Here is a 20,130-nt window from a genome sequence, read left to right on the forward strand (position 1 = left end):
AGACAGTTTCCTAGAAGTAAAGGGAACTAAGGGTTACAGGGAGTGGGCAGGAATTTGGACATGAGTCTAGGTTCGGATCGGTCATGGCCCTGTGGGTAGCGGAGCGGGCCCAGGGGCCGTGTAGCCTGATCCTGCTCCTATTTCGTGTGTCTAATTCTGTTAGATTCAGGAGATGGTTCTGTGATAGTAGATTGGCGGTTAGGATCAGATCAGCCATGATCTTATTGAATGGCGGAGCAGGCTCGAGGGGCCGATTGGCCTACTCCTGCTCCTATTTCTTATGTTACCAAGGAAATGCCATCTGTGGAACATAACCAGCCAGAGTTGAATGTGGAGGTGGATAGATATATCAGAGTTTTGCTCTATAACTTCTGAAGAAGAAATTCGGCAGGATTTTCATCCAGGGAATTAAATGGATCGAGGAGATACTCGCGGTCTGTGGAAGGAACGGGCTTGATGTACTGGGATAACTTTGCTTATTCTGCACACGTTCTTATGGAGGCTCTTCCACTGGTTGGAGAAATAGGACAGTCCTGTCTGTCTCATTTGAGCTTTGCATTCCTCCTGATTACCAAATGGAGGGAAGGGAAGGGAAGCTCCTACCATGTTTCCGCAAAAGATGTCCGATGACCATAGCTGTACAGAGAAAGCTAGAAGTGAGACATTCACCGTGCTCTCAATCGTTTCAGTTCATTTATTTCCTGTTTCCCATCATTAGCAGCGATTCCCAGAACCCCAAAATACAGTTTATTCCTCCTTTTTGTAAGCACTTTGGTCCTTCAGTTCCCGAACTGTGTGAAGCAGCAGCAATCCGCATAAAGTCATTGTGATCCCAATCCACCACAACAGTTCGTGAACTTCTCCAAACAGCAGTTTGCCCAGAAAAGCCTGAAAGAAAGAAAGACTTGCATTTATATAGCGCCTTTCACGACCTCAGGACGTCCCAAAGCGCTTTACAGCCAATGAAGTACTTTTTGAAGTGTAGTCACTGTTGTAATGTAGGAAATGCGGCAGCCAATTTGCGCACAGCAAGCTCCCACAAACAGCAATGTGATGATGACCAGTGTCTCACCTCCTGACTCCCCAAAGCCTTTCCACCATCTACAAGGCACAAGTCAGGAGTGTGATGGAATACTCTCCACTTGCCTGGATGAGTGCAGCTCCAACAACACTCAAGAAGCTCGACACCATTCAGGATAAAGCAGCCCGCTTGATTGGCACTCCATCCACCACCTTAAACATTCACTCCCTCCACCACCGGCGTACCGTGGCTGCAGTGTGTACCATCTACAAGATGCACTGCAGCAACTCGCCAAAGCTCCTTCAACAGCACCTTCCAAACCCGTGACCTCTACCACTTAGAAGGACAAGGGCAGCAGACGCATGGGAACATCACCACCTACAAGTTCCCCTCCAAGCCACACACCATCCTGACTTGGACCTGTATCGCCGTTCCTTCACTGTCGCTGGGCCAAAATCCTGGAACTCCCTTCCTAACAGCATTGTGGGTGTACCTACACCATATGGACTGCAGCGGTTCAAGGCGGCGGCTCACCACCATCTTCTCAAGGGCAATTAGGGATGGGCACTAAATGCAGGCCTAGCCAGCGACGCCCACATCCCATAAATGAATTTTAAAAAAGATAATCTGTTTTAGTGATGTTGAGTGAGGGATAAATATTGGTCCCAGGACACCGGGGAGAACTCCCCCTGCTCTTCTTCAAAATAGTGCCATGGGATCTTTTACATCCACCTGAGAGCAGGCGGGGCCTCGGTTTAACGTCTCATCCGAAAGACGGCACCTCCTGTACTGTGCAGCGCTCCCTCAGTACTGCCCCTCCAACAGTGCGGCGCTCCCTCAGTACTGCCCCTCCGACAGTGCGGCGCTCCCTCAGTACTGCCCCTCCGACAGTGCGGCGCTCCCTCAGTACTGTCCCTCCGACAGTACGGCGCTCCCTCAGTACTGCCCCTCCGACAGTGCAGCGCTCCCTCAGTACTGCCCCTCCGACAGTGCGGCGCTCCCTCAGTACTGCCCCTCCGACAGTGCGGCGCTCCCTCAGTACTGCCCCCCCGACAGTACGGCGCTCCCTCAGTACTGCCCTGGAGTGTCAGCCTAGATTTTTGTGCTCAAGTCTCTGGAGTCTTGAACCCACAACTTTCTGACTCCGAGGCGAGAGTGCTGCCCACTGAGCCACAGGGTGACATGCCAAGAGGCCATTAATAGTCTGTTTTGAGATTGGAAAATATAGAGAGACATGTTTTCTCTGGTAGCTCACTATACAATCCTCGTCCGTGACTTTTTGAGGGGAAATAATCTGAATAGTTCTATGTCCGAGTAGTAGCCAGTAACGGCTCCCAGAAATCCAACTGTTTTACTATAAAACTGTGGACCTCGTCACTGATCAGTTTAAATGAATGATTTCCTAATATGACTACACTTGCATTTAAGGTAGCCAAATCTAGTAGGAGGATAGAGGATTGGGAAAACTTTAAAAGACAGCAAAAAGTAACAAAAAGATTGATTAAGAAAGGGAAGATAGATTATGAAAGTAAATTAGCAAAAAATATAAAAACAGATAGTAAGAGTTTTTATAGTTATATAAAAAGAAAAAGGGTGGCTAAAGTAAATGTTGGTCCCTTAGAGGATGACACCGGGAAATTAATGGTGGGAAATATGGAGATGGCAAAAACACTGAATGAATATTTTGTATCAGTCTTTACAGTAGAAGACACTAAGAATATCCCAACACTGGACAAACAGGGGGCTATAGGGGAGGGGGAGGAGCTAAACACGATCAAAATCACTAAGGAAGTGGTACTCGGTAAAATAATGGGACTCAAGGCAGATAAATCACCTGGACCTGATGGCTTACATCCTAGGGTCTTGAGGGAAGTGGCGGTAGGGATTGTGGATGCATTGGTAATAATTTTCCAAAACTCCCTGGAATCAGCAAAGGTCCCGGCAGACTGGAAAACTGCTAATGTAACGCCCTTATTTAAAAAGGGCAGTAGACAGAATGCTGGAAACTATAGACCAGTTAGCCTAACATCTGTGGTAGGTAAAATATTGGAGTCCATTATTAAGGAGACAGTAACAGGACATTTGGATAATCATAATTTAATAGGACAAAGTCAGCATGGTTTTATGAAGGGGAAGTCATGTTTGACAAATTTGCTGGAGTTCTTTGAGGAAGTAACATATAGGGTGGATAAAGGGGAACCAGTGGACGTAGTGTATTTAGACTTCCAAAAGGCATTTGACAAGGTGCCACACAAAAGATTATTGCTTAAGATAAAAAATCACGGGATTGGGGGTAATATTCTGGCATGGATAGAGGATTGGCTATCTAACAGAAAGCAGAGAGTTGGGATAAATGGTTCATTCTCGGACTGGCAATCAGTAACTAGTGGTGTTCCACAGGGGTCAGTGCTGGGTCCCCAACTCTTTACAATCTATATTAACGATTTGGAGGAGGGGACCGAGTGTAACATATCAAAGTTTGCAGATGATACTAAGATGGGAGGGAAAGTAGTGAGTGAGGAGGACATAAAAAACCTGCAAGGGGACATAGACAGGCTAAGTAAGTGGGCAGAGATTTGGCAGATGGAATACAATACTGGAAAGTGTGAGGTTATGCACTTTGGCAGGAAAAATCATAGAGCAAGTTATTATCTTAATGGCAAGAAACTGGAAAGTACTGAAGTACAAAGGGATCTGGGGGCCCTGGTGCACAAAACTCAAAAGGTTAGTATGCAGGTGCAGCAAGTGATTAAGAAGGCCAATGGAATGTTGGCTTTCATTGCTAGGGGGATAGAATATAAAAATAGGGAGGTATTGGTGAGACCGCACCTGGAATACTGCATACAGTTTTGGTGTCCATACTTAAGACATACTTGCTCTCGAGTCAGTACAAAGAAGGTTCACTCGGTTAATCCCGGGGATGAGGGGATGGACATATGAGGAGAGGTTGAGTAGATTGGGACTCTACTCATTGGAGTTCAGAAGAATGAGAGGTGATCTTATTGAAACATATAAGATTGTGAAGGGGTTGGATCGGGTGGATGCGGGGAGGATGTTCCCGATGATGGGTGAAACTAGAACTAGGGGGCATAGTCTTAGAATAAGGGACTGCTCTTTCAAAACTGAGATGAGGAGGAACTACTTCACTCAGAGGGTGGTAGGTCCATGGAATATGCTGCCCCAAAAAGCTGTAGAAGCTACATCATTACATAAATTTAAAACAGAAATAGACAGTTTCCTAGAAGTAAAGGGAATAAAGGGTTATGGGGAGCGGGCAGGAATTTGGACATGAGTTTAGGTTCGGATCGGTCATGGCCCTGTGGGTAGCGGAGCAGGCCCAGGGGCCATGTAGCCTGATCCTGCTCCTATTTCGTGTGCCTAATTCTGTTAGATTCAGGAGATGGTTCAGTGATAGTAGATTGGCGATTAGGATCAGATCAGCCATGATCTTATTGAATGGCGGAGCAGGCTCGAGGGGCCGATTGGCCTACTCCTGCTCCTATTTCTTATGTTCTTATTTAACTAGCTGAAGGAGATAAACTTCTTCGAAATGCAGGGTCATGTCCCCTCCAAGCTCATCTCATCAGCGAGACCCACCTCCTGTCCCTTGACCCCATTTCCAGTAAACTGCTGACCGCCCAACTTCTTTTCCTTGCCCTGATGTTGGCTGACATTGTAAATCCCTCTCCTCAGTACTGTCCTCTGCCATCATCAAACAAAAAAACCCATGACCCCTTGTTCCACGCAAACTACTGCCCGATCTCCAACTTATCATTCCCTCTCCAAAGTCTGTGAACATGTGGTCACCTCCCAAATCTGTGCTCATCTTTCTTGCTACTTCCTGTTTGAATTGCTCCAATCAGGCCACAGCACCAAAACAGCCCTAACCAAAGTCACACTGAACACCCTGTGGTGCACTATGCTTCCTCGACCTCTCTTCAACCGTTGGCAATTTTTAATAACACCTGACCGTACAGTACAATGTAGTGGCTCAGTGGGCAGCACACTTGCCTCTGAGTCAGAAGGTTGTGGGTTCAAGTCACACTCCAGAGACTTGAGCACATAAATCCAGGCTGACACTCCAATGCAGTACTGAGAGAGTCCCGCACTGTCGGAGGTGCCGTCTTTCAGATGAGACATTAAACCGAGGACCTGTCTGCTCCCTCAGGTGGATGTAAAAGATCCCATGGCACTATTTTGAAGAAGAGCAGGGGAGTTCTCCCCAGTGTCCTGGACAATATTTATCCCTCAATCAACATCACTAAAACAGATGATCTGGTCATTATCACATTGCTGGTTGTGGGAGCTTGCTGTGTGCAAATTCGCTGCCACGTTTCCCACATTACAACAGTGACCACACTTCAAAAAGTACTTCATTGGCTGTAAAGTGCTTTGAGATGTCCGGTGGTCGTGAAAGGCGCTATAGAAATGCAAAACTTTCTTTTATTACCAAATGAGCTAACAGCTATTCACAATATATATTAATGATCTAGACAAGGGAACTAGATGTAATATCTCCAAATTTGCAGACGACACAAAGCTGGGTGGGCGTGTGTGCTTTGAGGAGGATGCCGAGAAACTCCAGGATGATTTGGACAGGTTGGGTGATTGGGCAAAAGTATGGCAGATGCAGTATAACATGGATAAATGCAAGGTTATCCACTTTGGTGGCAAAAACAGGAAGGCAGATTATTATCTGAATGGCAATAGATTGGGAGAAGGGGAAGTTCAACGAGACCTGGGTGTCCTTGTGCACCAGTCGCTGAAGGTAAGCATGCAGGTGCAGCAGGCGGTTAAGAAGGCAAATGGTATGTTGGCCTTCGTAGCGAGGATGTCTTGCTGCAGTTGTACAGGGCCTTGGTGAGACCACATCTTGTGTGCAGTTTTGGTCGCCTTATCGGAGGAAGGATGTTCTTGCCATGGAAGGAGTTCAGCAAAGATTCACCAGGCTGATACCTGGGATGGCAGGAATGACGTATGAGAGATTGGGTCGATTGGGCTTGTACTCGCTGGAGTTTAGAAGAATGAGAGGGGATCTCATTGAAACTTATAAAATTCTACAGGACTAGACAGACTAGATGCAGGAAGGGTGTTCCCGATGGTTGGGGAGTCCAGAACCAGGGGTCACAGTCTAAGGATAAGGGGTAGGCCATTTAGGACAGAAATGAGGAGGAATTTCTTCACCCAGAGAGTGGTGAACCTGTGGAATTCTCTACCACAGAAGGCAATAGAGGCCAATACATTAAATATATTCAAGAAGGAGTTGGATATATTTCTTAAGGCTAAAGGGATCAAGGGATATGGGGAGAAAGCAGGGACAGGGTACTGAATTTGGATGATCAGCCATGATCACATTGAATGGCGGAGCAGGCTCGAGGGGCCGAATGGCCTACTCCTGCTCCTATCTTCTATGTTTCTATGTTTCAAAGATACAAGATGTTTAAAAATGCAATAGGTTGCACAACGTTGATTCATCCCATCAGCACATGGGGAGTTGTCCATTTCTGTCTGGCCATCCAGATGGAGAAAAAACTGGAAGAGAAGCCATTCGGTGCTGTCCTCACTCGTGGTTAGTCTGAGCAATGTTACCACAGGACTGGGAGTAAACTAACTGTTGCACAGCACGAGCAAAAGCTTAATATATACAAAATGGGAGGAAAGGCCAAAATGAACAAAACTGCTGGTGATAAAACAACAACAGGAATACAATAATGTACCAGAGAATGAGGGTTAGGGTCATTCCGTGCTGTGGGAGGGGCGGATACCTGACTGGAGAGATTGAAACAGAAAGTTGCGGAGGGATGGATGGACAGGGATCTGGGAGACAAGAACTCCCAGTTGTTTAAGGACTTTGAAAAGGAAAGGGAGGTTGGAGATGGGGCAGCAGTTTACAAGGACACAGGGGTTGAGTGTTGGTTTCTGTGGAAGGGGTGACGACAGCAGTTTGAATTCCATCTTTTGTACCTAATTACGTTTCCTACAATGGTTTCAGCCACAAAATGATTTTCCTGTTCCTTTGCAACTATCAGACACCATTGCCTTGGTTCAAACAACAGTAGATAACTCTCCATTACCAATGACGCAATCGATCAGGCGATTCGCTCAGACTCCGTACATTAAGGAAGTGTCTGCATTATAAATGTAGCGTCGGAGTGAAACGCTTTCAACTTTGTACTGTTGCTGCAGCTTGAATCCAGAATCGGGACATCACCCAACACCGGAGCAAATTGGAATCCCTGGGCCTCAGAGCCAATGTTACACTTCACACGTTTAGAGTTTGCAAATCCATTGGCAGGATAGGCGCACTGACGTCAGTGTTCTCGCTCAGGCCAACATCCCCAGCATCGAAGCTTTGACCACGCTCGATCAGCTCTGATGGACGGGCCACATCGTCCACATGCCCGATACGAGACTCCCAAAACAAGCGCACTACTCGGAGCTCCGGCACGGCAAGAGAGCCCCAGGTGGGCAGAGGAAACGCTTCAAGGGCACCCTCAAAGCCTCCTTAAAAAGTGTAACATCCCCACCGACACCTGGGAATCCCTGGCCCAAGACCGCACAAAGTGGAGGAGAAGCATCCGGGAAGGCGCCGAACACCTCGAGTCTCTTCGCCGGAAGCCAAGCGCAGGCAGGGCAAGGAGCGCACGTCAACCCAAGCACCCCACCCACCCGCCCCTTCAACCACCATCTGCCCCACCTGTGACAGAGACTGTAGGTCCCACATTGGACTCATCAGTCACCTGAGAACTCATTTTTAGTGTGGAAGCAAGTCATCCTCGGCTCCGAGGGACTGCCTAAGAAGGAGAGTTAATGTGAAGCCAAAATCACTGCACCTCTGTTAAACTTGGAATGTAAATGCGCCCTGGCGCAGTCTCGTGTGGGTATACTGAATGGGCCCGAGTGGCCTCAACAGAAATGATATGCAGTGTTCAGCCAGTGCTCCAGATTTGCAAACTATTTTTACTTTTTGGCATTTAGGCAACCACTCTACATGGGTGAACACAACAATGCACAAAAACTTAAGCTGCTGTAATGAAACGGCCAACTACACTTACCGATGAGAGAAAATTGGAAGCGACACTGGTCAGAGATGCTCTTGCTGAGGAAGAGTATCGCAGGGCTTTCGCAAAAAATGTCCACATCAAAGCATTAAAGAGGAATACCAGACCACCACAGCCTAACCGAAGTAGTGTGTGCAGCTGCAAGATAGTAATGTATCAAAATCTGAACAAAAATTAGGACATATTATTCAACACACCTCAAATTTAACAACGTAAAATGAAAACCACAAGCACTAACGCCCGCCCGCCAGGGAGGCACAGGTGTGTTATTGTGGCCTAAATATAGCCATTGACAGTTCAATCAGCGAGGCTGCCCCAGCCCAGCGAGTAGAGCGTCCTCCACAACCAACTACATCACCACCCTCGACCACGCACTCACCCCCATTCCACCGCCCCCCCTTACCCGGGCAGCCTCTCTCCCTCTGCACTCCCCCTCCCTGTGTTATCCAATTCCCCCCATCCCTCCCTCCCTCCACCCTCTATTGCCCCCATTCACTCTCAGGATTCCCTCCTCCTCCCCCCACCTTACCTGGCTGGCCATTCCACCTATATTACCCCATTCCCACCCCCGACACACCCTCTCTCCCCCCTCTATTACCCCCATTCTCTTTCAGTATCCCCTCCTCTCTCCCATCATCCCCTTCTCTCCTTCACCCCCTATCATCCCCCTCCCCTCCCATCATCCCCTCCTCTCCCTCACCCAATCCTCTCGCCCACCCTCCTCTCCCCCACCCCACCATCCCCTCCTCCGTAATCATCCCCTCCTCCTCCTCTATTCCCCATTCTCTTCCCCTCCCCATATACCCCCCACACACTCTCCCTCTTACCCAGGCAGCCTCTCCACCTCTATTACCCCCTCTGCACTCCCTCCTCCCCCATCTCTCTCCCCCTTACCTGGGTGGTCTCCCTCTATTGCCCCACTTCCCCCCCTCCTCCCTCTATTGCCCCATTCCCCCTCCTCCCTCTATTGCCCCATTCAACCCCCTCCTCCCTCTATTGCCCCATTCCCCCATCCCTCTATTATCCCATTCCCCCTCCCTCTATTATCCCATTCCCCCTCCCTCTATTGCCCCATTCCCCCTCCCTCTACTGCCCCATTCCCCCCTCCCTCTACAGCCCCATTCCCCCTCCCTCTACTGCCCCATTCCCCTCCTCCCACTATTGCCCGATTCCCCCCTCCTCCCTCTATTGCCCCATTCCCCCCTCCTCCCTCTATTGCCCCATTCCCCCTCCTCCCTCTATTGCCCCATTCCCCCCTCTATTGCCCCATTCCCCCCTCCCCCTATTGCCCCATTTCCCCCCTCCCGGCCCCAATTTCCCCCCCCCTCCCGGCCCCAATTTCCCCCCCCCCTCCCCTCCCGGCCCGGCCCCAATTTCCACCCCCCCCCCGGCCCCAATTTCCCCCCTCCCCTCCCGGCCCCAATTTCCCCCCCCCCGCGGCCCCAATTTCCCCCCCCCCCCCCTCCCCTCCCGGCCCCAATTTCCCCCCCCCCTCCCCTCCCGGCCCCAATTTCCCCCCCCCCTCCCCCAATTTCCCCCCCCCTCCCCTCCCGGCCCCAATTTCACCCCCCCTCCCCCAATTTCCCCCCCCCCCCCGCCATCCCGGCCCCAATCCCCCCCCCCGGCCCCAATTTCCCCCCTCCCCTCCCGGCCCCAATTTCCCCCCTCCCCTCCCGGCCCCAATTTCCCCCCTCCCCTCCCGGCCCCAATTTCCCCCCATCCCTCCCGGCCCCAATTTCCCCCCTCCCGGCCCCAATTTCCCCCCTCCCCTCCTGGCCCCAATTTCCCCCCTCCCCTCCTGGCCCCAATTTCCCCCCTCCCCTCCTGGCCCCAATTTCCCCCCTCCCCTCCCCAATTTCCCCCCTCCCCTCCCGGCCCCAATTTCCCCCCTCCCCTCCCGGCCCCAATTTCCCCCCTCCCCTCCCCAATTTCCCCCCTCCCCTCCCGGCCCCAATTTCCCCCCTCCCCTCCCGGCCCCAATTTCCCCCCGCTCCCCCACCCGGCCCCAATTTCCCCCCGCTCCCCCACCCGGCCCCAATTTCCCCCCGCTCCCCCACCCGGCCCCCAATTTCCCCCCGCTCCCCCACCCGGCCCCAATTTCCCCCCGCTCCCCCACCCGGCCCCAATTTCCCCCGCTCCCCCACCCGGCCCCAATTTCCCCCCCGCTCCCCCACCCGGCCCCAATTTCCCCCGCTCCCCCACCCGGCCCCAATTTCCCCCCGCTCCCCCACCCGGCCCCAATTTCCCCCCCCCCCGCTCCCCCACCCGGCCCCAATTTCCCCCCGCTCCCCCACCCGGCCCCAATTTCCCCCCGCTCCCCCCACCCGGCCCCAATTTCCCCCGCTCCCCCACCCGGCCCCAATTTCCCCCCGCTCCCCCACCCGGCCCCAATTTCCCCCCGCTCCCCCACCCGGCCCCAATTTCCCCCCGCTCCCCCACCCGGCCCCAATTTCCCCCCCCGCTCCCCCACCCCGGCCCCAATTTCCCCCCGCTCCCCCACCCGGCCCCAATTTCCCCCCCGCTCCCCCACCCGGCCCCAATTTCCCCCCGCTCCCCCACCCGGCCCCAATTTCCCCCCGCTCCCCCACCCGGCCCCAATTTCCCCCCGCTCCCCCACCCCGGCCCCAATTTCCCCCCGCTCCCCCCACCCGGCCCCAATTTCCCCCCGCTCCCCCACCCGGCCCCAATTTCCCCCCGCTCCCCCACCCGGCCCCCAATTTCCCCCCGCTCCCCCACCCGGCCCCAATTTCCCCCCGCTCCCCCCACCCCGGCCCCCAATTTCCCCCCCGCTCCCCCACCCGGCCCCAATTTCCCCCCGCTCCCCCACCCGGCCCCAATTTCCCCCCGCTCCCCCACCCGGCCCCAATTTCCCCCCGCTCCCCCCACCCGGCCCCAATTTCCCCCCGCTCCCCCCCACCCGGCCCCAATTTCCCCCCGCTCCCCCACCCGGCCCCCAATTTCCCCCCGCCCCCTCCCCCATCCCCGCTCCCACCGCCCCAATTTCCCCCCGCTCCCCCCACCCGGCCCCAATTTCCCCCCCGCTCCCCCACCCGGCCCCAATTTCCCCCCCGCTCCCCCACCCGGCCCCCAATTTCCCCCCCGCTCCCCCACCCGGCCCCAATTTCCCCCCGCTCCCCCACCCGGCCCCAATTTCCCCCCGCTCCCCCACCCGGCCCCAATTTCCCCCCGCTCCCCCACCCGGCCCCAATTTCCCCCCGCTCCCCCACCCGGCCCCAATTTCCCCCCGCTCCCCCACCCGGCCCCAATTTCCCCCCGCTCCCCCACCCGGCCCCAATTTCCCCCCGCTCCCCCACCCGGCCCCAATTTCCCCCCGCTCCCCCACCCGGCCCCAATTTCCCCCCGCTCCCCCACCCGGCCCCAATTTCCCCCCGCTCCCCCACCCGGCCCCAATTTCCCCCCGCTCCCCCACCCGGCCCCAATTTCCCCCCGCTCCCCCACCCGGCCCCAATTTCCCCCCGCTCCCCCACCCGGCCCCAATTTCCCCCCGCTCCCCCACCCCACCCCACCCAGCCCCAATTTCCCCCCACACTCACCCTTGCGGCCTCTCCCCCGCGGCCCGCCCACCGCTCACTCTCGGCTCCCAGCGACAGTTTGGCGGCGGCCGAGGCCAGAGCCCCGAGGGAGCCGGAAGCGAGAGCCATGACCAGCCCGCGGCCCCCGCTCACCCCGGGCCCTCCTTCTCCCGCCGCCGCCATTTCAAAACTAGCCCACACCGCCCGCCACTTCCGGCCTTAACGTCACTTCCTGGAAACGCCTGACCCCCCCCGGAGACCATCAGCCCCTCAACTCCTCCCCTCCGCCTCTCAACTCCTCCATCAGCCCCTCAACTCCTCCATCAGCCCCACTCAGTCCCTCAACTCCTCCCTCAGACCCTCAACTCCTCTCTCAGCCCCTCCTCAACTCTTCTATCAGCCCCATCTCAGCTCAACTGTAAGGGAACAATGGGTGATCTTTAAGGAGATGTTTCAGGTACAGGCTAGGTACATTTCAAGAAGAGGGAACGGTAGGGGATTCAAAGCCAGGGTTCCTTGGCTGATGAGGGAAGATAGAGAATTTGATGAAACAAAAAAAGTGGGTGTATGATGCATGTCCGGTGAATTCAAGTGAGAACCAGGCCAAATACAATAAGATGAGGGGAAGCGAAGAAAATAAGACGGGCAGAGAGAATATAATGGCAGTTAACATAACAGGGAACCCAAAAATCTTCTACCGGCATGTAATAGTAAGCGGGTAGTAAGAGGTGAGGTGAGGCCTATTAGGGACAAAGATGTTACATGCTTAGAGGCGCAGGGCAAAGTTAGAATACTTAATGAGTTCTTTGTATCAGTGTTTACGAAGATGTTGACAAAATATCAGTAGAAGCAGAAGCGGAGATGGTAGAGGTAATGGATGGGGTGAAAATTGATAGGCAGGATGTACTGGAAAGGCGGGATATGCTGAGTGGATAAGTCTCCTGGTCCGTATGGCTTGCACTCCAGGTTGCTAAGGGAATTGGGGGAGGAGATAGCGGAAGGGCTTGCCATAATTTTCCAATCTTCCCTAGATATGGGGGAAGTGCCAGAGGATTGGAAAGTGGCAAATATGACACCCTTGTTCAAGAAAGGGTGCAAGGACAATCCTAGTAACTACAGGCCGGTCAGTTTAACATCAGTGGTGGGTAAGGTTTTAGAAACAATAATCAGGGAAAAAATTAACAGGCACTTGGAGAGGTTTAAGTTAATTAAGGAGAGCCAGCACGGATTTATAAAAGGCAAATTGTGTTTGACTAATCCAATTGAATTTTTTGATGACGCAACAGAGAAGGTTGATGAAGGAAATGCAACGGATGTTGTCTATATGGATTTTAAGAAAGCGTTTGACAAAGTACCACATATAAGGCTGGTTAACAAAATTGAGGCTTATGGAATAGGTGGGACAGTGTCAGCTTGGATAAGAAATTGGCTTAAGGACAGAAAACAGCAAGTTATGGTAAATGGTTGTTTTTCCAGCCTGGAGGATAGTAGACAGTAGTGTCCCCCAAGGGTCAGCGTTAGGACCACTGCTTTTTTTGATCTTTATATGATTTGGATATTGGAATAGAGTAAAATTTCAAAATTTGCCTGTGATACCAAACTTGGAGTTGTGGCAAACAGTGAGGATACCAATCGACTGCAATAGGACATAGATAGGCTAGCAGAATGGGCAAGCAATTGGTAGATGGAATTTAATAGAGAAGTGTGAGGCAATGCATTTTGGCAGAAGGAATGGGGAAGAGGCAATATAGACTTAATGGCACAATTCAAGAGTGTGGAGGGACCTGGGGGTTCATGTGTATTGATCTTTGAAGGTGCCTGGACATAATTAGCAAAGCATATGGGATCTTGGGCTTCATAAATAGAGGTATTGAGTAGGGAACAAAAGCAGGGAAGTTATGCTGAACCTTTATAAAGCTCTGGTTAGGCCACAACTGGAGTATTGCGTCCAGTTCTGGTCACCACACTTTAGGAAGGATGTGAAGGTCCTTGAGAGGGTGCAGAGATATTTTATCAGAATGGTTCCAGGGATGAGGGATTTTAGGGAAGGTAGACAGAGAAAGTCTGTTCCCATTAGCTGATGGTACAAGGAATAGGGGACAGATTTAAGGTTTGTGGGTAAGAGATACGGTGGGGGGGATGTGAGGAAGAACGTTTTTACGCAGAGTGGTAATGACCTGGAACTCGCTGCCGACGAGGGTGGTGGAAGCGGAGATGTTCAATGATATCAAAAGGAAATTGGACAGGGACTCGAGGGAAATAAACTTGCAGTGCTATGGGGATAGAGCGGGGGAATGGGACTGACAGGATTGCTCTGCAGAAAGCCGGCATTGACTCAATGGGCCAAATGGCTTCCTTCTGTGCCATAAGGACTATGACTCCTCAAACAGCTCATCCCACAGCTCCTCATGCAACAGATTACCCACTATTTAACTTTTACTTCCATAAACTGACCCATTTCTTTCCCAGCATCTCACCAAACTAATCCCAGTGAGCCAGTTTAAGCAGCTGCAGCTTGCAAACACTCTGGATTTGGGTTGGCACAAGGATCCACTGCAATGATCAATTATTTATACACTTCAATCAAACATATTGTTAAACACATTCCAGGCAAAACTGATCAATCTTATTAAATCAAATCAGGCAAACAAACAAATGTAGAACCCAAGTTCATTTATTAGAAATTGCTATTTGCAGCTAAATTATGTATAAAAACTATATATTCTCAGTTGGACACAAAATAGACTACAGAGAAAGACAAGATTTTTTTTATTTTAAAGGGCTCATTTACGGTTGCAGAGCTGCCATTTTATTTGCATTACAAGACTGACAAACAGTAAAGCACCGTTAACTTGAAACTGAACTTCCAAGGCTTGATCCGCTTCATTTCCAATTCCATTTAAGTCTTCCAAGGGGACAGAATCCCCGTCAACATCCATCAACGCTGTGCTTAAAACCCGCAGCGTCTTACGCCAACAGCAAATTGTTCCAACGTCCTTGGAACATTCTCGCGTGTATTTGAAAACCAAACAGCTAAGCCATATATGACTCCAATCCTTTCCCGAATCGGACTCGTAAGTACAAAGAGACAGTACGGCCAGACTCATCATTTGCTCCTTAGAAAATAGAGTACGTTTGGGTTCAGAAGTTCATTTTAGTTTTTTTTAAAATCAATGTACTTTTATTTCATAGAGAGTGGCCGTAATCCATCGCCACAGTGTTAAAATATGCGCTTCTCTGCCGTTCAGGCATCTGCACATACAATACTCTTTCCTCAAGTTTTACACAATTAATGTGCTCTGTTCTTATTTCAGCCACCGGGGAATGCTAGAGAGGGGGCAAGTGTGAATCATACTGCTGCTTCCTTCTTCCACTGTTGGAAGTGCTCGCTCTCTATTTGGCACTGATCTCCTCCCTCCCTCCCCATTGGCATGACCGAGATAGGAAACTCGGTGTGGTAAATCAGGCAGGTGAATCTATAGCCTACTAATGGCTGCACCACATTTACAATGGTTTTCAGTTTCACATTTGAAGGGAATGAGGAGTATTATTATTAAACGTGCTACAATCCAAACCTTCAGCTCATTTCCATTTCTCAGATGGAGGTGAACAAACTGAAGTTAGTTTTTTGAAATAACAGAAGACACTGGAAACACTCAGCAGGTCAGGCAGCATCCGTGGAGAGAGTGAACGTTTCAGGTCTGGGACCCTTAGTTTTTTGCCATCCCCATTTGCCATATTTTCTCTCTCCTCCCTCCCCTCTCCCTGCCTCTGCACCTGCTTAAAATCGGTTACATCTCTCACCACCTCCAGTTCTGATGGAAGGGTCCCAGACCTGAAACGTTAACTCGGTTTCTCTCGCCACGGATGCTGCCGCACCGGCTGTTATTGCAGATTTCCAGCATCCACAGGATTTTGCTATTGTATCACATAATTGCGAGTGTGTCTCTAAACGAGAGGTAGGAGGCATTTTGTCTGTCGTCGTCCCCAAAGATGACAGCCCGTTAACAACCTTACATTCTCCACCGATTTGCACACATACACACAATCAATATACACACACACTCTTGGGAATATCAATGTGTGGTATTGTATGATTCTGATTCACCAGCCTATGATAATTAGTTGGCTGCAATCAAGCTAGCAGTAAAGTGCTGCAATTGGCCTTAAATCCGTGTGTGTGTGCGCGTGTCCTCTATGAGCAAATGTCAGACATCATCCAGGGTACTGGAGGGCTGCTAGTTCTCAATTACACCCTTGCAGTCATCATTTTCAAGGAGATTTTTGGGGGGGGGGGTAGAATATGGGATGGAATCCAACAAAAGCACAGCAAGGCCAGTGAAAGATTTTATCTGCCGCCAGTCCATGGCACGATACGGAAGTCAGGAATACTGCTCTTGGAATTCAGAACTCCAACTTGGAGCACTGCAGCAATCTGACAATGATCACTGAAATGGGGTGGTGGAGGTTCAAGTTGTTTCCGAGTGCCTGCTGGAGGTATTTTAATGTCCCTGTGCTGCCGCTGAGAGTCAGCTGCAAGATATTGCTGCACTCTTACCTGGTGGAAATCTATTGCCCAAATTTAAAATCCCCCCCAACCCAACGAACCAAAACAGTTACTTGCCGTGTGAAGAAACATAAAAAAGTAAAACCACAAATACTTTTTGATACTAATTGAAGGATAGCTAAGGACAATAATCCAGTGGTGGCAGAAAGTGACAGCCTACGAACTGTTCAGTGAAATATGGAGGCAACCATACCACAAGGGATAGACTTCGGAGATACTTTAGGTAATTGAAGTTAAAGTTTACTATAAAACAAACCACCTCACTGGAGGGTAACTGTGCACAAAGTGTAAGGATTGCACCAATCATTACATAATCAATTTGACACCTTCAGCTTCTCTCAAGGACCCGATAGGATGCTTCAAATCAGATTGCCATTAACAGGTTAAAAAAGGACAGTAAGTTTGATACCATCTACTAGAAGATGAAATAGAAATAGAAAAAAAACACATTATTGCTGCATATTTTCATCTTGTTCCCTCAGCACACAGTCTGATGTATCGAGCAGAGTAAACTTATTCGGGTCAAGTTTCTTGAGCTCTTTCAGCTTTGAGTTCTCCAATTTCAGCACATTCACTTCCTAAAAAAAACAAAAATGCATATTAACAATGCAATACTGCTACAACAGTGGACTATGCACCTTGAGCTGCAAGAGGCCAGCTGAGGGAGATGCTGAGAGGGTATATATACACAGAGAAACTATCTCCACTTAGCATCTCATATACAAAATTGAATTACGAATCTGTTTGCGAAAGATTTATATATAGAGGGTCATAAAACCTCGAATGCACCCGAGGGGCTGCAGAACTTGCCGAGTGAGGTCAGTGGTTGAAAACGATTCAGGTGGAATCGTATTCTGGGGTACCCAAAATAGAAAGACTTGCATTTCTATAGCGTCTTTCACGACCACCGGATGTCCCAAAGCGCTTTACAGCTAATGAAGTACTTTTTGTTGAAGTGTAGTCACTGTTGTAATGTAGGAAACACGGCAGCCAATTTGCACACAGCAAGCTCCCACAAACAGCAATGTGATAATGACCAGATAATCTGTTTTAGTGATTTTGATTGAGGAATAAATATTAGCCCCAGGACACCGGGGAGAACGCCCCTGCTATACTTCAAAATAGTGCCATGGGAGCTTTTACGTCCACCTGAGAGAGCATAAAGACCGCACCGCCGACAGTGCAGCACTCCCTCAGTACCGCACTGGGAGAATCAGCCTAGATTTTTGTGCTCTTATCTCTGAAGTGGGACCTTGAACCCGCAACCTTCTGACTCAGAGGACCGAGTGCAACCCACTGAGCCCCAGCTGACAAATTCAGAAGAGGGAAGGTAAATAAATCGGGTCTCTTGTTCCCGCCAGTTTTCCATTGGTGCATTCACGTATGTATTGGGAGAAGGCAGAATTGGGCTTGGATGATGCCCACCCAGTGATCAGTTAGCCTCAGTAAAGACTCTCTTGTAAATAATAGCAACTCAGGCAGAGTCTTGGAGGGTGAAATTGGTGCCCACTGACCCCTAAATCAGTCAATGTATTCATGGCAACATGCCAGAAAAACAATATCATTGATCCCAATAACAATAGATAATCAAGGGGCTATAGGGAGGGAGGGAGGAACTTAAAACAATCTCTATCACTAGAGGAAAAAGTACTAGGCAAACTAATGGGGCTAAAGGCCGACAAGTCCCCTGGGCCTGAATCCTAGGGTCTTAAAAGAAGTGGCTGCAGAGATAGTGGATGCATTGGTTGTAATCTACCAAAATTCCCTGGACTCTGGAGAGGCCCCAGCGGATTGGAAAACCGCAAATGTAACACCCCTATTCAAGAGAGGAGGGAGACAGAAAGCAGGAAACCATAGGCCAGTTAGCCTAGCGTCTGTCATTGGGAAAATGCTGGAATCCATTATTAAGGAGGTAATAGCAGAACATTTAGAAAATCATAAGACAATCAAGCAGAGTCAGCATGGTTTTATGAAAGGGAAATCGTGTTTGACAAATTTGCTAGAGTTCTTTGAGGATGTAACGAGCAGGGTGGATAAAGGGGAACCAGTGGATGTGGTGTATTTGGATTTCCAGAAGGCATTCGATAAAGGTGCCACACAAAAGGTTACTGCACAAGATAAGAGCTCACGGAGTTAGGGGGTAGTATATTAGCATGGATAGAGGATTGGCTAACTAACAGAAAACAGAGTCGGGATAAATGGGTCATTTTCCGGTTGGCAACCAGTAACTAGTGGGGTGCCACAGGGATCGGAGCTGGGGCCTCAACTATTTACAATCTATATTAATGACTTGGACGAAGGGACTGAGTGAACTGTAGCCAAATTTGCTGATGATACAAAGATAGGTGGGTTAGCAAGTTGTGAGGAGGACACAAAGTGTCTGCAAAGGGAATATAGATAGGTTAAGTGAGTGGGCAAAAATTTGGCAGATGGAGTACAATGTGGGAAAATGTGAGGTTATCCACTTTGGAAGGAAGAATGAAAAAGCAAATTATTTTTTAAATGGAGCGAGACTACAAAATGCTGCGGTACAGAGGGATCCGGGGGTCCGAGTACAGGTAGCCTACCCTTTATCCGAACTTCCGAAAACCGAAACCCTCTAAAAACCAAAGGTTTTTTCGTTCAGCGTAAGTCGTGCGCACGACTTACGCTGAGCAGGGCAGAGTAAGCCGTACGCACGACGCCGACCCCCACCCCTTCGGATAAGGGATAGCCTTTATCCGCACTTCCGAAAACAGAAAACCTCTGAAAACCGAAAGTGGCGCAAAACATGACCCGACGCCGACCCCCGCCCCCCACCCTTTCGGATAAGGGATACTGTATCCTTTATCCGCACTTCTGAAAACCGAAAGTGTTTTCGTTCAGCGTAAGTCGTGCGCACGACCCCGACCCCCCCGCCGACCCCCACCCCCGACAAATTTCCCAGTCTTATAAAATACCTTCCGAAATCCGAAATTTTCCAAAAACCGAAACACGGCTGGTCCCAAGGTTTTCGGATAAAGGGTAGTGTACCTGTACATGCATGCTAACTTTTTGTGTTTCAGGTACAGCAAGTAATTAGGAAGGCTAATGGAATGTTGGCCTTTATTGCAAGGGGTATGGAGTGTAAAAGTAGGGAAGTTTTGATGCAACTTTACAGGGCGTTGGTGAGACCGCACCTGGAGTACTGCGTACAGTTTTGGTCTCCATATTTAAGGAGGGATATACTTGCATTGGAGGCAGTTCAGAGAAGGTTCACTCGGTTGATTCCTGGGATGAAGGGGTTGTGTTGTGAGGAAAGATTGAGCAGGTTGGGCCTATACTCATTGGAGTTTAGAAGAATGAGAGGTGATCTTATTGAAACATATAAGATTCTGAGGGGGATTGACAGGGTAGATGCAGGGAGGATGTTTCCCCTCGTGGGGGTATCTAGAACTAGAGGGCATAGTTTCAGAATAAAGGGTCGCCCATTTAAGACTGAGTTGAGGATGAATTTCTTCTCTCAGAGGGTCGTGAATCTTTGGAATTCTCTGCCCCAGAGAGCTGTGGAGGCGGAGTCACTGAATATATTCAAGGCGGAGGTTGACAGATATTTGAACTAAAGGGAGTCGAGGGGTATGGGGAGAGAGCGGGAAAGTGGTGTTGAAGCCAAGAATGGATCAGCCATGATCTTATTGAATGGCGGAGCAAAATCGAGGGGCCGATTGGCCGACTCCTGCTCCTGTTTCTTACGTTATGTAATTTCCTCTATAAAAAGTGAGAAAGAGAAGAAAAAAAAGACAATTCATTTATTGTACAACTTTTAAATAGAACAGAAGTTTCCCAATCAAAAATATGAAATTTAAAAGAAAAAGACTTGCATTTCTATAGCGCCTTTCACGACCACCGGACGTCTCAATGCGCTTTACAGTCAATGAAATACTTTTGAAGTGGAGTCACTGTTGCAATGTGGGAAATGCAGCAGCCAAT

The 20,130-nt window shown here is 50.0% G+C and overlaps 2 protein-coding genes across 2 annotated transcripts in view; both read right to left on the reverse strand.

The window, feature by feature from the left end:
• Nucleotides 1-680: 680 nt before the first annotated feature.
• Nucleotides 681-11,826, reverse strand: tmem42a (transmembrane protein 42a). The gene is made up of 3 exons (XM_085989313.1): nucleotides 11,637-11,826; nucleotides 8,077-8,220; nucleotides 681-888 (listed from the first exon to the last, which is right to left on the reverse strand). The coding sequence occupies exons 1-3, from the start codon at nucleotides 11,796-11,798 to the stop codon at nucleotides 748-750; spliced, it is 447 nt and encodes a 148-aa protein (XP_085845439.1). The 5' UTR covers nucleotides 11,799-11,826; the 3' UTR covers nucleotides 681-747.
• Nucleotides 11,827-14,273: 2,447 nt separating this feature from the next.
• kif15 (kinesin family member 15) overlaps nucleotides 14,274-20,130 on the reverse strand; it is a 102,429-nt gene continuing 96,572 nt past the window's right edge. Inside the window, exon 35 of the mRNA XM_085989315.1 lies at nucleotides 14,274-16,760. Coding sequence (XP_085845441.1) covers nucleotides 16,632-16,760 — 129 coding nt within the window. The 3' untranslated portion in view covers nucleotides 14,274-16,631. The remainder of the gene's footprint in view (nucleotides 16,761-20,130) is intronic.

This window comes from Somniosus microcephalus, chromosome 5 (genome assembly GCF_052327205.1).
Source record: "Somniosus microcephalus isolate GS21.2 chromosome 5, FLI_Smic_1.0, whole genome shotgun sequence".
NCBI classification, from domain to species: Eukaryota; Metazoa; Chordata; class Chondrichthyes; order Squaliformes; family Somniosidae; genus Somniosus; species Somniosus microcephalus.

Coding starts and splice junctions, on each gene's coding strand:
- tmem42a (XM_085989313.1), bottom strand. CDS start 11,798: ATGGCGGCGGCGGGAGAAGGAGGGCCCGGGGTGAGCGGGGGCCGCGGG. Junction 8,221..11,636: donor GCGGGGGAGAGGCCGCAAGG/GTGAGTGTGGGG, acceptor ACTATCTTGCAG/CTGCACACACTACTTCGGTT. Junction 889..8,076: donor CTTCCAATTTTCTCTCATCG/GTAAGTGTAGTT, acceptor TCTTTCTTTCAG/GCTTTTCTGGGCAAACTGCT.